The sequence below is a fragment of the Nicotiana tabacum genome, chromosome 9, assembly GCF_000715075.1.
Source record: "Nicotiana tabacum cultivar K326 chromosome 9, ASM71507v2, whole genome shotgun sequence".
Lineage (NCBI taxonomy): Eukaryota > Viridiplantae > Streptophyta > Magnoliopsida > Solanales > Solanaceae > Nicotiana > Nicotiana tabacum.
Genome location: NC_134088.1, coordinates 83840958 through 83860644, shown reverse-complemented (window position 1 = coordinate 83860644; position 19687 = coordinate 83840958). Strand labels below are relative to the sequence as shown.

At 37.9% G+C, this 19687-nt stretch overlaps 2 protein-coding genes and 1 non-coding gene across 4 annotated transcripts; 1 reads left to right on the top strand and 2 right to left on the bottom strand.

Moving 5' to 3' along the window:
* Nucleotides 1-2362: 2362 nt before the first annotated feature.
* LOC142164242 (microtubule-associated protein 70-1) lies at nt 2363-4902 on the top strand. Of its 2 annotated transcripts, XR_012694946.1 has the most exons (5): nt 2363-2491; nt 2576-2746; nt 2866-3021; nt 3119-4559; nt 4692-4898. XR_012694946.1 is itself a non-coding variant. In XM_075221792.1 (4 exons), exons 1-4 carry the CDS (start codon nt 2363-2365, stop codon nt 3269-3271), a joined length of 609 nt encoding a protein of 202 aa, XP_075077893.1. In that variant the 3' UTR covers nt 3272-4902. The 2 variants fall into 2 exon arrangements, 1 of the variants encoding a protein (XP_075077893.1); XM_075221792.1 differs by having other exon boundaries at nt 3119-4902.
* A 1408-nt stretch (nt 4903-6310) lies between these two features.
* On the bottom strand, nt 6311-7639 carry LOC142163997 (uncharacterized). The gene is made up of 2 exons (XM_075221157.1): nt 6988-7639; nt 6311-6768 (listed from the first exon to the last, which is right to left on the bottom strand). The coding sequence occupies exons 1-2, from the start codon at nt 7637-7639 to the stop codon at nt 6311-6313; spliced, it is 1110 nt and encodes a 369-aa protein (XP_075077258.1).
* Nucleotides 7640-16973: 9334 nt separating this feature from the next.
* On the bottom strand, nt 16974-17080 carry LOC142164457 (small nucleolar RNA R71). The gene has a single exon (XR_012695226.1). It is a non-coding gene; the product is annotated as a small nucleolar RNA R71 (small nucleolar RNA).
* Nucleotides 17081-19687: the final 2607 nt, after the last annotated feature.

Sequence of the window (19687 nt, the reverse complement as noted above, 5' to 3'; positions counted from 1 at the left end):
GACCGCAGATTTCAATCTGCAATCGCAGAATGTGAAGGAAAATCAACAGAGCCCCAGTGCAAAGTGCAGATCGCACAATTATTGTGCGGCCGTAGAAGCTACATAAGAGCCAAAGTTCAGAGAGTTTCATTTCAATCTCAAGAAGAAATATGAACCACATAATAATTGTTCAGCCGTAGAAACAGCTATGTGACCGCACTCGGGAAATGTGCGGTCCGCAGTAGAGCCCAGTGCGGCTGCACCTAGAATTGCGCGGACCATAGAACATGAGAGATACGGCCGCAATCCAGAATTGTGCGGCCGCAGAGTCAACTCCTATAAAGATCTGAAGAGAAGTGCAGATCGCACATATAATTGAGCGGCTGTAGAACCTCTGAAAGGGCAATGTTATCCGAAAATTCCAGTTTTGTATAAATAGACTACTTTCATGAAATTAGGTCAAGTTTGGAATATTGAAAGTACTGTAGCCGTTTTTCTTTACCCCTTTAGGCAACTTTAGCTTATTTTGGTGATTTAGCATTGGATATTTATCTTTTAATCTTGCAATATGAGTTTTATCATCTTTTCTTCTCTATATTCCTTTATACCCATTATGAGTAGCTAGATTTTTAGCTAGGGTTGTGACCCAATCCTAGTGTGTGAACCTAATGGGTATTTGATTTATGGGTTGTTTATGGTTGGGTGTTTAGTTGTTTTGTTCGAAATTGAAGAAGCTCTGTTGTCAAGACTCAAGCCCTAATCGCGACCCTTTTGTTAAAGTCTTTGCCCATTTTTTTTTTTTTTTTTTAAAAATAAGCGACGCTACAGTAGCATCTCGCGACACTGTCGCCTCTCGTTACACAAGTAGAGGCGAGCTCAATTTTGAAACGCAACACAACACAGGGAAAGTGGCGACACTGCCTCGCCTCACGCTATTAGCGCTGAGGCGAGCGCTATTTATAACACTGATCTAACTCCTAACGTGCTAATAAGACTATTATTATCAACTTCAACACTAATATCCAAACACATTAATGCTTATTTATAAGATCAGGTTCAATACCTAAGAGTGTTTTTCAACACTTGATGCTTCTCAGTTACTTTTAATCAACTAACCGAACAGTAGTATGTGAGTTATTGAGTATGCGCAAACGAAGAGGAAGTAAGAAAGTGATACCATTTTCACTTTTGAGGCCTAAAAAACTGAGTTCAAAGGTCAAGTACAATCACAGCTGAAAATTGTTTAATAAAGAGTGGCGTTGACTAAGAGAAGCATTGACTGTGAAGTGAAAAATAACTGCATTCTCTAAGTTTGACAAGAATTGTAGGAGTTGAAACAACTAGGACAGAGGACAAAATTTTGCTATGACTGATTGACTGTCTTGTTTCAGAAAAGAGTTTATGTTTTGTGCAATAACAGTGTATAAATTTTTCACACCATCAGCCATCAGGTTAAGCTGATACAATAATATGTAACTCATCATAAAAAACTGTGTATGGTAACTTGATAAATAGGCTAATAACTTTCTATAACCAGTTAAAATAAACTATTGATGTAAAATTTTATATAACACTGTCAGTGTATGTAAATAAAATTCTTCAGAAAAATATATGGTAAAAGCATAGAATTCTAACTGTAATTCTTATTTCTGTTTCTGGTGCCTTCAATATCTATCAGTCGGTTTCTCATCTAAAATTTACCATTTTGGAAAAAAGTCTTGTTTGATTGAGATTTTCTGTTATGTAACTGGATTTACTTTTGGTTTTTGTCTTAGTTTAGGAGCAACAGGATGCTGTTCATATTATTTGGATTCAAAATTTGAGGATTCATTAAAAAACCATTTAAGGAAATTGCAGTATTACTTAGATCTTAGTATTATCTACATCATCATACTTCTTTTTCTTTGCCCTTTTTGGGCATCTTGTTCCAAAATAAGAATAGCTTGTATAAATTCCACATCAATTTTTGAATACTGCAATGTACTCTTCATTGATGAGCAAGTCTAGCTTAGTAATGCAATCACATTGTTTTTTGGCAACATAGTTCTAGTGGTACCGTTGCATATTTGTCCCTTTAGGCACTTTGAGTTCGGTTATATATGATGAATTCTACTGTGCTAATTTTAGAGCTATTCATTAGTGCTAAGAACGAGGCTGATACAGTTAATTGTTTTATATGATATTAGCTTACGGCCGAGTTGTCAAGGGTTGACGAGAAGCTCAAGCTGACAGAATCTCTTCTGGAAAGCAAGGTGCTATCTCGAACTCTTCCCTGTATTTTTTTTTTTTTTTTTTTTTTTGATGTGCTTTCATAACTGTGGATACAATTCTTGCTTGGCAGAATCTTGAAATTAAGAAAATTAATGAAGAGAAAAAGGCATCCATGGCAGCTCAGTTTGCAGCAGAAGCCACCCTTCGAAGGGTTCATGCTGCTCAAAAAGACGATGATATGCCTCCAATTGAAGCCATTCTTGCACCCTTGGAGGCTGAACTCAAGCTTGCTCGTCAGGAGGTCTGTGGCAGTATTTCGCATCTGGCTGTGATTATGTATGTCCTCACCTCATAGAACTCATTCTCTGGCCTATCTTCTCCCTAGATTACAAAGCTACAAGATGATAATAAAGCACTGGACCGTCTTACTAAGTCAAAAGAGGCAGCTCTACTTGATGCTGAGAGAACTGTGCAGTCAGCATTAGCAAAGGCTTCTATGGTGGATGACCTTCAGAACAAGAACCAGGAATTGATGAAACAGATAGAAATATGCCAGGTACGTTGATCACAGAAATGGTGCTTCTGCTGTTATGAATGTTAGACCACCTTGTTGTTATTCTTTTAATTTCTAAATCATCCTTCTTTAACTATGTTTTTCTTACAAACATACATCAGGAAGAAAATAAAATACTGGACAGAATGCATAGACTAAAGGTTGCAGAGGTTGAAAAGCTTACCCAAACTGTACGTGAGCTTGAAGAGGCTGTTCTTGCTGGCGGTGCTGCTGCTAATGCTGTCCGGGATTACCAACGAAAAGTTCAAGAGATGAATGTAATTCATCCTAGCAAGACTTCAATAATATATATACTAAGTAGTTTTTATGTGGACAACCCCTAAATTAGAATGCTTCTACTTATCTATTCTACAGGAAGAAAGAAAAACTCTTGACCGGGAGCTAGCACGTGCCAAGGTAACCGCTAACAGGGTTGCAACCGTGGTTGCTAATGAGTGGAAAGATGCCAATGATAAAGTAATGCCTGTTAAACAGTGGCTTGAAGAAAGGAAGTTTCTACAGGTTTGATGGTTTTCCATGACTTTGCTCTATAAGATAGTCATAGGGGCATCTTATCCTAATAGAACTGAATGTTTTCTGAATAAAGTAAATGAGCTTATAAGAAAAATCAAATTATGGTGGATGTCTACTCTTCATTCATGATCTTCTCAAATGCTTAATGACATATTCAATGACATATTTTTATGCTTAATGACATATTTAATGACATATTTTTTTCCACTTTTCATGCCTATATAAAAGCCTTGTAATAGATAGGAAAATACACACAATTGAAGAAGAAAATCTCTTCCTTCTCTCTATCTCCATTTCTTGTTCATGTTTTACTAAATTGCTTTTATTTTATAACATGTCTTGTTCATGTTTTATTAAGTTGCTTTTATTTTATAACAAGATTGTTTAACTGACTTCTAGTTTAACAATTGCAGAATTATAAACTAAGAAAAAATAATATAAAATGACAATGCTTATTAACTCATCAAATTGTTTAATTGCCGATCAAAAAAGAAAATCAACATGCACTAAGCGTTTAGATGTTAATTTAATATTTTATAACATAACTTCAATTAATATAAATAAATAAAAATGCTAACAACAATAACAAACAACAACAATAATATATATAACTTAAATTAATAAAAATGCCAACTTAAAGTTAAATTAGTACTTAGTAGTATGAAATTTCAGAAGTAAGAAAAACATTACAACACACCCAACAAGTCACAAAGTCGCTCTCCTATTGTCTCTCTCTCAATCTCAATCCCCACTAGCAAATTGTCTAGAGAGATAAACAAACCCCAAAATCGCACCATTTTCAACTCTCTCTCTCTCTCTCTCTCACACACACACACAGAGTTCTATTTTGAGCTTAACACTGAAGAGATAGCAACGCAGCATTTTTGAACTCCACACACACAGAGACACTTTCCCTTAAATAATACATACTATAAGTATAGACATAATCATCTGTTTATATACATTTTGTTGTATGTATGAATTATTCAGCGGAAGTGAGCTTACTGTAATAATAGAGAAATGTACAGATCGGAGCTGACGGAGGTTTCCGGCGAGGAAAGGTCGCCGGAGGTGTGTTCCGGCAATAACAGCGGTAATGTGCGACCGACGACGAGTGAAACAGTTTCGCCGTTGACAGTATCAGCTTCGTTCAAGGAAGGGAAGACTTACCGAAGAAGAACGTCGATGAGGCCAAGCCTTGACGCAGACGAGTTCTTAAACCTTCTCCACGGGTCGGATCCGTTGAAGTTGGAGCTTAATCGACTGGAGAATGAAGTAAGAGGTCTGTATTGTTAGCTGGATCCAATGTGATTTAGTGGCTAGCTGTGTCCTTCTTTTCTGAATTTTTAATTTTAATCTTTTTGTTGCTTTTTACAGTTTTTTATTGATACGGTGTGTGAATGTGTCATTGTAGATAAGGACCGGGAATTATGTGAGGCTCAGGCGGAGATCAAGGCGTTGAGGTTCTCAGAGCGCTTACGAGAAAAGGCTGTTGAAGAGGTTTTGATTTTTTGTATATTTACCTTCTTACAATGTGACATGATTTCAAAATACTACCTCAGTCCCAATTTATGTAATGTTGATTGAGTGGACACATAATTTAAGGAGGAACCAAAAACTGTTTAAACTTGTGGTGCGAAACTAGCCAGAAACATTTGTTTGATGTTAAATCACGTAACTAAGGATAAATTGGGAAATTTAAATTTAAATTATTTCTAAATTTAGAAGTGTGTCAATCCTTGTGGGACAAACTAAAAAACAAAAAGTGTCACATAAAATGGAAGATAGGGATATTTTGATGCAATTTAGGTATCTAACTCAGTATTTTGGATAGCGTGCGGCGACAAATAGCGACGAGGGCCCGCTTCATTGAGGCGAGAGGCACGCAGCGAAGCGCTCGCCTTTTTGATGTGAAGAGACAATTTATATATATATATATATATATATATATATATATATATATATATATATATATATATATATATATATATATATATATAAAAAAAAAAAAAAACTCAATAGATACTAGATAGTCATAGTAGATTCATAAACTAAAGTCTAAAAGTCTAAAACAAGCAACATATATTCTTCTTCAAGATTTTCAAATTCTAGAATTTCATGAATGTTAGCATTATATTGGCTATCATCTTCTTCATCCTCGGAGTCTTCATCAATTAGGGACCGATTTGAACTTGCTATTCCTTTTTCCTTGTAATTTGAACTTGAAGAACTCCCTCTAAGACCATAGATATTCTCCTCAACTCCAGCCGCCATAGAAATAGTACCCCAATCAAGATCATCTCCTACATACACTTGTTCATCTTCATGATTTTGGGGGCTCCAGTTAACCATTCATTTGCCTCGTCAATGTTATCCAGCAAAATTGGATCAATGGTATCGTGAGCTTCATAACGTCGCCTCAATATTCTATTGTATTTAATATACACTAGATCATTGAGATGCGATAGCTCAAGCCTATTCCTTTTCTTGGAGTGAATCTGCGAATAAATTGTTTAGATTAATTAATAGATACTAATAATAATACAATATAGAATATATTAATATAATAAATCTGCTTCTTACATGCTCAAATACACTCCAATTTCTCTCGCATCCAGATGCACTACAAGTTAGGCTTAGTACTTTAATGGCAAACTTTTGCAAGTTTGGAGTTTGATGTCCAAATTGCATCCACCATTCAACTATAGAAAAATATTTTAAAAGTTAATAAGTATAAATCAAATAAATTAAATTAAAGTTATAAGGATATCTATATTAAAGTTAGTTACCTGGCGACCTTATGTCTCTGGCTCTAATGGCCGCCTGTGAACCAAATAGGCCCTTTGCTTGCAACCTACCAAACTCCTTCCCTATTTGATCTACCATCGCTGAATTGGGGATCAACTTTTCAAGACACTCATGGCATCCAATCCACATCTCTGAATCCAAAGTTTCATCTTTAGTGTTCTTGTAAAATAATCACGGGTTCAGAAGATGGCCTGCTGCATGCAAAGGACGATGGAGTTGATTCGACTACCTGCTATCAATAATCTCAAAAACTTTCTCATATTTCCTAATATCTCCCTCAAATGACGCTGTAATAGTCTTTTTGGCTCTATCCATAGCTTCATAAAGATAGCCCATTGGTGCGTTTCTCTCCCCATCTACCATACGAAGCACCCTAATCAAAGGACCACCAACTTTAAGAGCCCGAACGGCGTCATTCCAAAATGATGGAGAAATAAGAACTTTGATAGTTTCTTTCCCCGCAGCTTCCTTTGCATATCTATTATCTTTCCATTCATTTGAAAGAACTAGCTTTCTTAAGTTTTTCTTTTGCAAGTAAAAACTATGCAAAGTTAACAAAGCCGTTGCAAATCTAGTCTTGGCCGGTCTCACCAAATTTCTTTCATTTGTGAATTTCCTCATCAAATTCAACAACAACGGCCTCTGACTGATGTAAGAATATACCTTGACGGCCTTAGTGAAAACTGTAAAAGTAAAAATAATAATTTTATAGTTAATACTTAATACTTAATAGGATAGGACATAATAAGTATAAATAAAGTTAAAGCTTTAAAGATAACTATATTAAAGTTACATGAAACATATGGGTTTTCCTTGAATATGTCACCAAACATTAAGTCGATATAATGGGCAACACATGGAGTCCAATAAAATGTGTGGATACATAGCTTCCATCATCATACCCGTACTAACATTCTCACTAGCATTATCGGTAACAATTTGTACAACATTTTCCTTTCCAATTTTATCAATAGTCTTTCTAAACAAGCTGTACATTTTGCTTCCATCCGTAGAAGAGTTGCTAGCATCGTAAGATTTAAGAAAAACACTCCCTCTTGGAGAGTTCACCAACACATTTATGATCATTTTTTCATTCCGTCCTGTCCATTTATCCATCATAATGGAACATCCAAACTTGTTCCATTCCACTTTATGCTCCTCAATAATTTGGTCTATCTTCTTCACCTCTTTTTTAAGATGAGTTACTCTAATTTCATGATAACTAGGAGGCTTCATTCCTGGGCCATATTGTCCTACGACCCCAATGAATTTATCAAAAGTTTTGTAGTTAACACAGTTGAAAGGAAGCCCTGCATCATACATCCATGCTGCAAAGGCATTTACGGCGTGATTCCTCAAAATCTTCTTGGCTTCTAAACCTGAACCAGAATCACCTTTTCCCTTTTCTTGTTGTTTTGCCGAGAAACAAAGATTGAGAGGACCTTTTGTCACCATACGTGCCGTCGTGGATGACCCACTAGAACTATTTGAAGATATCTTATGAGTTTTGGGGGGCGGAGGTCCCATTTCATCATCTTCATCAATTAGATTCATCGATGTTTCATAATTCATTTGAGTTCTTGTCACATTTTTCTTATCAACAAATGCTTTTACTTCCTCCCTAACCTTGGGCGGACAAAGAGGACATCGTATTACATTTTTAAATCCACCTATCAAATGTTGCTTGTGACGAGTTATTCCACCATGATATGTTTTTTCACAAAACACACATTTAATTGCGGATCTTGATGAGCCTTGTATAGCATAATTTCAAGCTATATCATTTCGTTTATTACTATCGGATGATGCCATTTCAACGTTGTTTTATAGAAAAAAATTATCAAGTCAATATGCAATTAATTCTACTCTATAAGACTATAAGTCAATAATTGAAAAAACAGGGCAAACAAAACAGAATGAGCTACTGCCTCTGCAGTCTGCTCTGCCTCTGTTATTTTTGCTCGAAACAGAGCCTCTCGAAACAGAGCCTCTGTTATTTTGCCAAAACAGAGCCAAAAAAAAATTAAGAGAAGAAGAAAAAGGAAGGGAAGAGCCTCTGTATTTTGCTTGAAAAATAGAGCACAAAAACAAACCTCTGTTTCTGTTCTTCTTGACAAAAAACAGAGGAAAAAAATAGAAAGAAGAAGAGAAGAACAAGGAGAAAGAAGAAAGAAGAAAAAAGAAGAAGAAGAAGAAAGAAAGGGAAATCAGAGAAGCATACCTGGTCTTTCAATGGCAGAAACTTGATGAAGAAGACGATGACACTTTTAACATACTTTATATAACTTACTATCATGGTCATGTGGTACCATATAAAATAAATACCTACACTATTATTTTTATCAAAACATCCATGTAAAATACATATATTTTCTCAACTTATAATTTTTCTAATCTCATATAAAGAGTAAAAATTCTCGTACGCTTAATTCTTAAAATGGTAAAAAGATAACCTTCTTTTCTTGTGAGAAAATAACTTCTATTTTTACAATAAAGAAAATCTCATAAACTTCTTATATTATGTGTATAATTTACCATATCCGAAAATATTAATAACTATATAAAATCATACTTTTTAAACATTTTCTATAATAAATGTTCCACTCAAAATAAATACCATATCAATATGAGGTTACCCAAAAGTATTCCAACTTCTTTCTGAATACCATCGACCAAAGGGCCCAACTGGGATTGAAAGTCAGTGCACCATTTATTCTAAAATGGTGATATCTAACAGTGAAAGAAACCAGTCCAAACTATAATCAAGTACTGCAAAATCACTAGAATCATCGGAAAGTTTCATAGACGAAATAGTAACAAAATAGTGCTGCCTCAACAACACTTCCAACATGAGAAACAAGGCGTCCAGTGAGACAAGGTGCCTAGATTTCACAAGCTATCAGCTGTGGCTGCATCTACGAACAAAGAAAAGCAACAGTGACATGGACAAGAAAATGCTCAGCCGCAAATAACAAATCCGGCGACGGTGGTGGCTAGAAACAGAATCCAGCGAGCCATAAATCCTAAAGGCCACAAATTATTTGCAACAATGAACTTTCGTAACTAATATGAAATTTCTGCCATGTATTTGAAGTTAGGATAGAATAGTAGTATCTATAGGTGTGGGCCCCACTTTGATTGATGACTTGGCCCCACAACTCCACTAAATATGCCACCTCATTAAATGAACTTAGGAGTCATATTTTCCAAAGGCATTTGCTGCCAAATTTCTAACATCCCACGTGGATGTTACCCCCTTTAATTATACATAAATCTCACATAAATATTTATCCACAATTTCCTAATTAATTTGATAATTTTCCACTCAAATCAATAATTAACCAATTATTCATATAATTAAGATCTATCTCAAATTACTTATAATACTTCTCCTTCTCAATTACCATGATCTCGCACATTTAACCCGCCAAATTCCTCAAAATATCTTGTTAAACTTCTCATGAACATTCCAAATTATCAGCCACGGTCACATATTTGATCTTTTGTCGAGTAGTAAGTGGAACTCCTCGTAAAAACCTCATCAAAATCACGCAATCGCCAACCTATTCAAAGGAGTTAACCCACCTGTAGAAACTCCATACTGACATCTTCTAACGACGCTGCATTGGGTACAACTACCACGAATTCAGTAAACCCTCTGAAGCCCATACTCGTCCGCTAGGTGTAAAAGTCGGTTCATTCCCCATACACATCAACTGAAAGTCCGACAATACATTCCAAACTCGAAGTCATGTTGTATCCAAAATGATAATCAAATCTTCACACCCCTCTTCATTTCAAGCAAACTCCTTTCTACCATACTCAATGTTCCTCAGTATAGTAGCCACCATCCCAAATAAAATCTGTAGACCTAGTCACTTTCCACCATGCCTCCTACCACAGGTGCGTGGCTATCCTACCACAGAATCCATATACTACTCTACCACTCCCACTTCGGTCAAACCATCTCCTTTAAGCAACCTCTCGACCTCCTCTTTTCATACTTGACCTGCTAGTAATTCAACCACCGCGAGACACCTCCTTCCATGTCCTTCCTCATACTTCGCTGCCGAAATATTGCCTCACATCAAATCCATACCTGTAGCACCCGAACTAATAAATTGCTACCAACTCTAAGCCTCCTCGGAGATCATCTCTCTCTATCTCTCGAGCTATCAGCATTAGAAATACAATTCGGTTCTAAACCGCTACACACCGCTATCTTTGACAACTGATCCTCAGGCACCATTTCACAACACCCTGCCCCGAAGGCAAAACCAAAGAAGACCATATCACCGGGGAACCCTATTGCATTCGAACAAGTACGATGACACCACATCACAAATGAGAATACCACCACGCTCAAACATATCAAGTCTCGTTTCTTCATCAACCAAGGCCTGAACATCCATAGTCCGATTTCCTTTCCTCCACTAGAATTAAATGCCGAACTTCTAAATCATGCACCAAGAAATCCTCCTTTCAAGTCATTCACAACCTCGACACATAAACAAGCATCCTACCATTCCACTAGCACTATGTGATAACAACACATGAACATCATAGCAATCCGTGCACAGCCTCGAAATCATAGGAAATATAGATACTGAACTGAAACAAAGGACATTCTTCTGCAAGGTGACGATAATAGCCCGCCAGAACACGCAGGGAAAAACATCCTGCACTACGTCTGCAGTACCACTACAACTCCTCGATGCCCAATTGATAATAAGTGCTTCACGTCACGTAAGATTGAGTAGGAAGGAAATAAAAACACAAGCCTCAGTAGAATCAAATAGCACGATGAGGGATCAAGAAGGGAAGTGCTCCTAACAGCCCTGTAGCCGCTCGAAGATAAGTACAGACATTTTCATACTGATCCGCAAGACTCTACTAGACTTGCTCATGACTCGTGAGACCTAAGTGAACCTAACGTTCTGATACCAAGCTGTCACGACCAAAAATCCACTATAGGTCGTGATGGCGCCTAACACCGCCGTCAGGCAAGACAACGGTGATTGATCTATTTAACTACTCATTTTATTACTTTTGAAATCATAAGTTTTAATAAGAAAGGAAATTTACACTTTTAAATTAGCGGGAATGTACAAAATTTGTAGTTTGTAAGAGAAATAAGAGGCGATACTAATATATGAAACCGTAAGAATCAACTAGTATAACTCCAAAACCCGGTGTCACAAGTGCATAAGCATTTTTTTCTAAGGAGTATAATAATAATACAACATCTGTCTAGAATGTAAATGAGACAGGATAAAATGACTTGTACGATGGAGACTCGGTGGACTGCAATGCGTAGCCTGGAATGTAGCTCACATAAAGTCCCCTTAATAGGTGCGTCTATGCGCCAAGATGATCGCTCAATGAACCTGCCAAATCCTGCACATTTAGCGCAGAAGTGCAGCATGAGTACGTAAATCAACGCGTACCCAGCAAGTACCTAGCCTAACCCCGGAGAAGTAGTGACGAGGGGTCGACATCGATACTTACTAGAGGTTTAATGAAATAATATAATAACTCATAACAGATATGAAGTGCACAACGATAACGGGGTAAATCTATAAATTACATAATCTTCCAAATATTTACTTCAAAGTATGAATTTCTCAATCTTGTATTCTACCTTAACGGCTCAGAAAATGTCAAGTGCCAATATCAATGAATAAGGGACACCATATAAAATATCGGGTATTAGCAGAAAGAAAATCTCGTGAATGTTCGGACTACCAGTAATATAACGCACGATTATGCCGAGGTCGCTCGGCCCGATCCAGAATAATGTGCACATTGCTGAGGGTCGAGAGGCACGAACCATAGATGCATCTACTATACTGCTGAGGTGTTCGGCATGCTCCACAAGAAATGAAGGAAGTTATCGAATCACGAGACACGCGCTTACAATACAGTTCTTGAGTGCAAGGTGAATATAATCCTTTACCGTTTCTCAAATAACTAGCCAACAACTCAAGGTGATAAGGCTCGGCCTAACATATATATGCATGTATTTCTAAATCAAATCAGTTATAATTTCAATTAATTAAGCCAGCGGGATGGATTCAAGTATTTCAAATATCACATGGTAAAGTCCTAAGCCCACCCGAACATTAACATTCTTTAGCTACGTACGAATTCTCGTCACCTCGTATGTACGTAGCACCCACAACTATTAGCACATAACAATTACACACCTAGGGGTAGTTTCCCCCTCACAAATTTAGACAGGAGACTTACCTCGCTCCGAAGTTCCAAAATCGGCTCCAACGCCTCTCTAACTCTTCAATTCAAGCCAAACGATCCGAAACTAGTCAAACATGGTACAAATCAATCAAAATATACTCCAATGCTTATAATTAACCTATTCATAACAATCCCCAACTCCGCTCTAAAAGTCAATAAAGTTAACCCTCGGGCCCACGTGCCCGAATTCTGAAAATATTCGAACATAAACTTTACCCATAATGCCAGGAACTCAAATATATAATTTATTCCAAATTCCATGTCCAATTTCATGGTCAAAATCTAAAATTACCAATTTTCTAGGTTTTCTATCAATATTCCAAATTTCTACAAATTCCCATGCTTAATCAATATATAAACCACTTACCCCATAATAGATGATGAAAATGGCACTTCAACATTGCTCCAAAATCGGCTCCCATGGACGAAATGAAGTGAAAATGGGCCAAACACCCATTTTTTAAAAAAACAACACTACCCAGAACATTCCGCTTCTGCGGACCAAAATGTCGCTTCTTCGGTTTCAATCTCGCTCCTGCGAGGATACAGGCCAGGTCGTCGGCCACTACTGGGGCCTTGATGCGCATCTGCGCCCCCGCTTCTATGATGCCCCACTCCGCAGGTGCGGTCCCTTTTCTGCAGTGAAACGACCGTATTTGCGGCCCCAGCATTGCCCAACAAAATCTGCTCATGCGCTTGCCTGGCCGCTTTTACGGTGTCGCACCTGCGGCCCCTTTTCCGTAGGTGCGATTGCACCAGTACTCAGGCCCTTCAGCAATACAACAAAGCTCCAAAGTGATCAGCGACTCATCCGAAATACACCAGAGGCCCCCGAGACCCCGTCCGAACTTACGAATAAGTTCCATAACATAACACGTACCTACTCGGGGTCTTAAATCAGACCTAACAAAATAAAATTGCAAATCGATGATCGAAACCTTTCTTTAAACTTTCTAACTTCGACGAACGCGTCCGAACCATACCAAAACATTCCGGAATGACGCCAAACTTTGCGGAGAATCCCAAATGAACATCAATAATACCAAAATCCACCGCAAACCAAACTTAGAAAATTCTAAAATATTCAAAATGCCAACTTTCCACAATCCACACTGAAATGCTCCCGGGTGACTCGATACTCAACCCAAACATACGCCTAAATCCGAAATCATCATATGAACATATTGGAACCTTCAAATCCCAATTCCAAGGTCTTTACTCAAAAGTTAAACCTCAGTTAATTTTTCAAAGTTAAAGCTTCCAAAATTAGAATTTTCTTTCCAAATTTTGAACTTCCCAAAATTCAATTCCGACCACACGTACAAGTCATAATACCTGAAGTGAAACTACTAAAGGCCTCAAATTGCTGAAAGACATGCTAGATCTCAAAACAACTGGTCGGGTCAAGGCCCAATTCCATGGATGCAATGACACGAGATAGACATCCTTGAGTTCAAAACAAACACCAAATCTAGCCCATCAAGCTAGGCCCAACTCTTTCTTACCAATCAAGCTTAACCAACCAAACAAGTAGAGGTGTGGCTCGTTCCGGCACATCAGAGTTCACGAGGACTTTGCTAAATCTCGAGCAGTGCTCGTTGAAAGTGCAAGAGGGGGGTGAATTGTCATTTTTTCATTTTATAGCTAAGTAGTTGACTAGTTTAACAATTAGTCGACTAGAAGTTGATGTAAGGTAAAAGCTAAAAATAGAATGTAAATGAAAAAATTAAATGACACCAAGTATTTTTATACTGGCTAGGATTTAATGTGATTTCTACTCCAGTCCCCTTGGGTTGCAAGAGGGTTCTCTCTTTAAAACTCCTTGAAAAACTTTTTACAAGTGTGCTGATGTTATTACGAACACCAACTGCCTTTTTGGTTCTAAGTAAACTCGTTGTATTTTGATACAATACCTCGCCAATATTTTTCTCTCTTTCTTCTCTGTACTAGTTACACAGTAAACCACACTCAGATTACAATGCTTGTTTAGAGTAGAACAAAGAGAATGTAGTTGGTTCGATCATAGTATGTTTCTTCTCTTGGTCATCTCACTATATATATACACTTTGAGGGATTTGCTTTGATTCTTGATTTTGGCATATATTGAGAGATTATATACCCCAAGGGAACCGATCCTTGGAATGAATTGTAGAATGATTCTTTCCAAAAATAAGTGTGGAACTTCCGTTGATTTGTCTTGACTGGTGGTCTTGATAAAGCTTCCCATCATTGAGCAAATCCTTCTTTCATTTGAACAACCTAAAATAGATTCCTTGATTTCGGGAGTCAACAGTCTTCCTTTAATAAGCGGATCTTCAGTGTGTTGATAGATAAATCAAGCGAATTCTAAGAAATCTCAATATCCTTTGATTTTGGTCCTTCATTTATTATCTTCCTTCATACAGACTGTCAGAATTTAGAGGATCTTTTTCTTCTTTTTCTTTTCTCCTTCCTTTCTTGTCTTCCTTCGTAGATATTTGACAATCTTCCTTTTCGTTGCTCATTCCTTGCCTTTGCTCCTTCTTTTCTGTTGCTCTTTTAGTGTTCCTACAAGCACAAATATGTTATTTTCCATCATTAAAACTTGGATCTAACAATCTCCCCCTTTTTGATGATGACAAAATAACAAAATAAAAGCAGTGTACTTCCCTGTATGTTAGTTGACTCTTAGTCTGATGTAGTCAACTCCCCCTCAACTGAGCATCAGTTTGCTTCCCTGTATGTTAGTCGACTCCCACTCAATTGGGCAGCCAAAAAATGTTTTTGTTCCTTTAATTTTTACCTATAATCTTCTCCCCCTTGTGGTGTGTTCTTCTTCCTCTATGAAATTCTAATCAAAACTTCCTCTCTTAATACAATTTTGATACATATCAACAACTTTATGTAAAAAGATAATATTTATAACTTAAATACAAATTTCATACAACGATTCATACATTATACAAGTATTTTCAACTTTCATACAACATGCAAATAAAAAATATATATAATTACAATAGAATACAACTAAATACAATTTACATATAATTTTAATACAATTTCGTAAGTATATTGTATGACATGTGTTCTTCTTCTTCTTCTTCTTCTTCTTCTTCTTCTTCTTCTTCTTCTTCTTCTTCTTCTTCTTCTTCTTCTTCTTCGAGTTTCAATCTGAAATTCAGCCAAAATCAAGTCTAATCTTCACCAAACACCCTTGAGTAGGTAAACTTTCTAATCTAGGGTTTGATGTAACCTACTAGAGGATGATTTTCTACTACGTTTAATATAGATTTGCCTTTGAATTTTCTCTACTTGTTCAACCATATGTTTATTTTTGTTGATTGAATGGCCATCAACTGACTGTGCCTATTTAGTGTGTATATTTCTCGAGAGAGAGTACACATTTATGTAGTCGTTGAACAACATCACTCCTAACGTATGTGAGAGATCAATACAGAGGGTTTAAAGGAGGGATTAGAGATAACGAAACCTTGGTGCGATTGTAGTGAGTGGTGAGTTAGTGCCAACTAGCGTAGTTCGAGAGAATATGTCTAGTAAATTATGAAAGTTGCTCGAGAGAGAATTACGACGCTCGAAGTACTCAAGATCGGTAGATAATACTTAGGCGAAATTATAGAAGACATAGCGGGAATGATTCCGACAATTGGAGAAATCATAACTCTAGACCTCCTTAATCTATTCTCCAACCCTTATTATCTTTAGTTATTAATCTACTAGTTTAATTTATTAGTTAATTAGATATAAGAATCTTAATATTTATAACTTAGGAATTGTTCGAGCTTATCTTCTTAGTGATAGCCAACAGTTGTAGCTAAACCTTAGTTCTCTATGGGATTTGACTTCGAAATTTTAGACCGAATTATATTTGTAGCGACCGCTTATCCTTTTTAGGACTAGAGTTGGGCGTGATCAAATTTTGGCGTCGTTGGCGGGGAATTAATGGTGTTATTAATTACTTCTAAAAGAATTGTTAGAATTCATAGTTTATTAAGCCTTCTCGATATGAAATTCATTATATTGAAACTCTAACGTTTGTAGTCTTGTGTGTTACAGGTGCATGCCTAGAAACTACTCAAGAACTGGTGAATTGTACGAAGCATTACCAGACCCTGAGAAATCTTTCAAGGCACTAAATCGAGCAAACAAGAGAGACAAACGAAAACAGAACTCAACAGAACAAATCGAACTAGACATGGGTGACGTAATAAACAACCAAAACAATATGAATGACCCGAACAATCAGGGTGTGAAACCTCTTATTCCAGAAGAAACCTTGTGTGATTGGGCACAACCCACCGCTGAAAATCTGGCAATCGCAATTGCAGTTCCTCAGATACAAGCAAAATCATTTCAAATCACAAACAACATGCTACATCTACTGCAAATTAAGGGACTATACTCGAGGTCTTACATTGAAGATCCACAACAACATCTAAAAATTTTCATGTCGATTTGTGTCACGCAAAGGAACCCGAATGTGACACCGGAAGCAATAAGACTGTTGTTGTTTCCATTCTTAGTGACGGGAGAGGCTCAGACTTGGCTCAATTCTCTCCCCATAAACTCTATCACCACTTGGGAGGAATTAGTCAAGCAGTTTTTGAACAAGTTCTATCCACCCTATAAGACTGCCAGGCAAGTTGATGAGATAATGAGCTTCAGGCAAAAACCAACTGAAACATTGCAAGAAATGTGGGAGAGGTTCAAAGGTATGTTGGTTAAATGTCCACATCATGGCATTCCAGATCATATGTTGGGGCAAAGGTTCTACATGGGATTGGCAGACAGCTTGAAGGCCAATGTTGATGCTTCAGCAGGTGGAGCATTTTTTAGCAAATCATTCAAGGAATGTAAGGTCTTACTTGAAAAAATGGCTCAAAACTCAGGATGGATGACAAGAGACACTACAATCACCCCTGTATTTCACTCAGTAGCTTTGGACCCAAGCAACTCCCTAGCTGAGAATATGGCCACTCTAGTGACGCAAATGAGTATCCTCACCAAGAACATTGATGAATCAGGCCTGAAGCAGGTACACATAGTTGATACAACTAATTGGGACTTATGTACACCATGCATTAACCAACCATATATGTGTTCGTCGAGTGGTGAACATGAAAGTGACAATCAAAGCTACCAAGAGAATATGAACTATGTTGGTAATTATGGAGGCTAGAGGCAAGGTGGTCAGAATTGGGGGCAGCGGAATCAGTAGTATAGACCAGCATAGCAGTAGTTCAATAACAACAACAATGATAGAGTTATGCGACCACAGGGTCAACTCATGCCTTACCAAAGGCAACAGGGATACAATCAGCAAAATCAGCAGTTGGCTTATCAACAGCTTCAACAATAACAGATAGTGAGACAAGATGATGGGTTGTATGAAATTAAAGGAATGCTACAACAACTGATTGGGTCCAATGGAAAAATGCAAGAGAAGGTGGAAGCACATGACTCAGTGATAAAAGGCATTGAGATTCAATTAAGGAAGATATCTATGGCTCTGAACAATTGTCCCCAAGGGACTTTACCTGCAAACACACATGTCAATCTAAAATAGTAGGGCATGAAGCAACTGATGGCGGTGAGTCTGAGAAATGGTAGAGATCTTGACCTAGAGCAAGAAATTGCTCGCGAAAGTCGACCAACTGAGATACTCGTGCCAGTACCGATCGAAGTAGATGAGTCAAGTAAGCTAACATGAGTAAGAATCCAGCTAGCCTAAGAGGAACTAAACAAGGAAAAAGAGGTTGAAAAGGAGGTTGAGGGAGTGCAAGGGAAGGAAGTAGAAAAAGTGCCTGAGAAGGATCGAACTCAAGTCACAGGAAAGAAGGGACCGCCAGCACCCTCCCCGCAGAGGTTGACCAAGTATAAAAGGATGAGCAGTATAAGAAATTTATGGAAATGTTGAAGCAGATTCAAGTAAACATTCCACTGATTGATGCATTGAGGGAGATCCCTGGTTATGAAAAAATGATGAAGGACTTGATGTCTCGCAAGTTCGACTTTCAATACTTGGCAACTGTTACACTAACTCAGACATGTAGTGTTGTCATGATGAGACCCATAAATGAGAAGCTGGCCGACCCAGGGAGTTTCACAATCCCATGCACAATAGGCAGCTATGATTTTGTTAAAGCATTATGTGATTTGGGGGCAATCATAAACATGATTCCCTTAGCTATCTATAAAAGGTTAGGCATTGGAAGAGCGAGACCCACATCCATGTTACTATAGCTAGCTGACCGAACGATGAAGAAGCCATCAGGTATACTTGATAATGTACTTGTGCAGGTTGGGAAGGCCATGCTTGGCCACTAGGAGAGCTCTAATTGATTGTGAAACTGGGGAGCTAAAGATGAGACTGAACGATAAAGAGATAACGTTCAATGTGTAGAAGTCTATGCGGCGACCAAGTGAGTTTGCTAACTTTTCTCTGATAGAAGCTGTGGATATGATTTTGGAGGAGGAAGATGAGACACTGAATGCGAAAGATCCCCTAGCAGCCTGCCTGATGAACTTAGAAGAGGTAGATGGTGAGAACTTGGCGGAGTGGGAGTTGGCCCTTGAAGGCCAAGGGTACTGGAAAAGAGAGCTCGAATTCGAGCCTTTACACTTAGAAGAAAGAAAGACCCCTCCGGCTAAGCCATCAATCAAAGAGCCACCACAGTTGGAGCTGAAACCCTTGCCGTCTCACCTCAGGTATGTTTTCTTGGGACCAAGTTCGACATTGCATGTTATTATCTCAACCAGTTTGTTAGGTGTGCAGGTAGAAAAACTTTTGCATGTTCTAAAGGAGTGCAAGACTGCAATTGGGTGGACTATAGCAAACATAAAGGGTATCAGCCCAACGTTTTTTATGCATAAGATTCTACTGGAAGATGGGCACAAACCTTCCAGAGAACATCAAAGAAGGTTGAATCCCAACATGAAAGAAGTGGTGAAGAAAGAAGTGATCAAGTGGTTAGATGCGGGAATCATCTTCCCCATATCTGACAGTAACTGATCAGCCCAGTTCAGTATATGCCAAAAAAGGGTGGAATGACTGTAGTGCAAAATGAGAACAACGAATTGATCTTAACGAGAACAGTCACAGGATGGCAAATCTGTATGGATTGCAAAAGATTGAACAAGGCCACCAAAAAAGACCATTTTCTGCTGCCCTTCATTGATCAGATGCTAGACATATTGGTGGGGAGGTCCCACTTTTGCCTGGATGGATACTCGGGGTATAACCAGATCTCGATTGCCCTGGAGGATAGAGAGAAAACGTCATTCACCTGCCTGTATGGCATCTATGCCTTTCGGAGAATGTCGTTTGGCCTATGCAATGCACCCGCCAGT

Coding starts and splice junctions, on each gene's coding strand:
- LOC142164242 (XM_075221792.1), top strand. CDS start 2,363: ATGGCAGCTCAGTTTGCAGCAGAAGCCACCCTTCGAAGGGTTCATGCT. Junction 2,747..2,865: donor AACAGATAGAAATATGCCAG/GTACGTTGATCA, acceptor AACATACATCAG/GAAGAAAATAAAATACTGGA. Junction 3,022..3,118: donor GAAAAGTTCAAGAGATGAAT/GTAATTCATCCT, acceptor TCTATTCTACAG/GAAGAAAGAAAAACTCTTGA.
- LOC142163997 (XM_075221157.1), bottom strand. CDS start 7,639: ATGAATCTAATTGATGAAGATGATGAAATGGGACCTCCGCCCCCCAAA. Junction 6,769..6,987: donor TAGTGAGAATGTTAGTACGG/GTATGATGATGG, acceptor TTACTTTTACAG/TTTTCACTAAGGCCGTCAAG.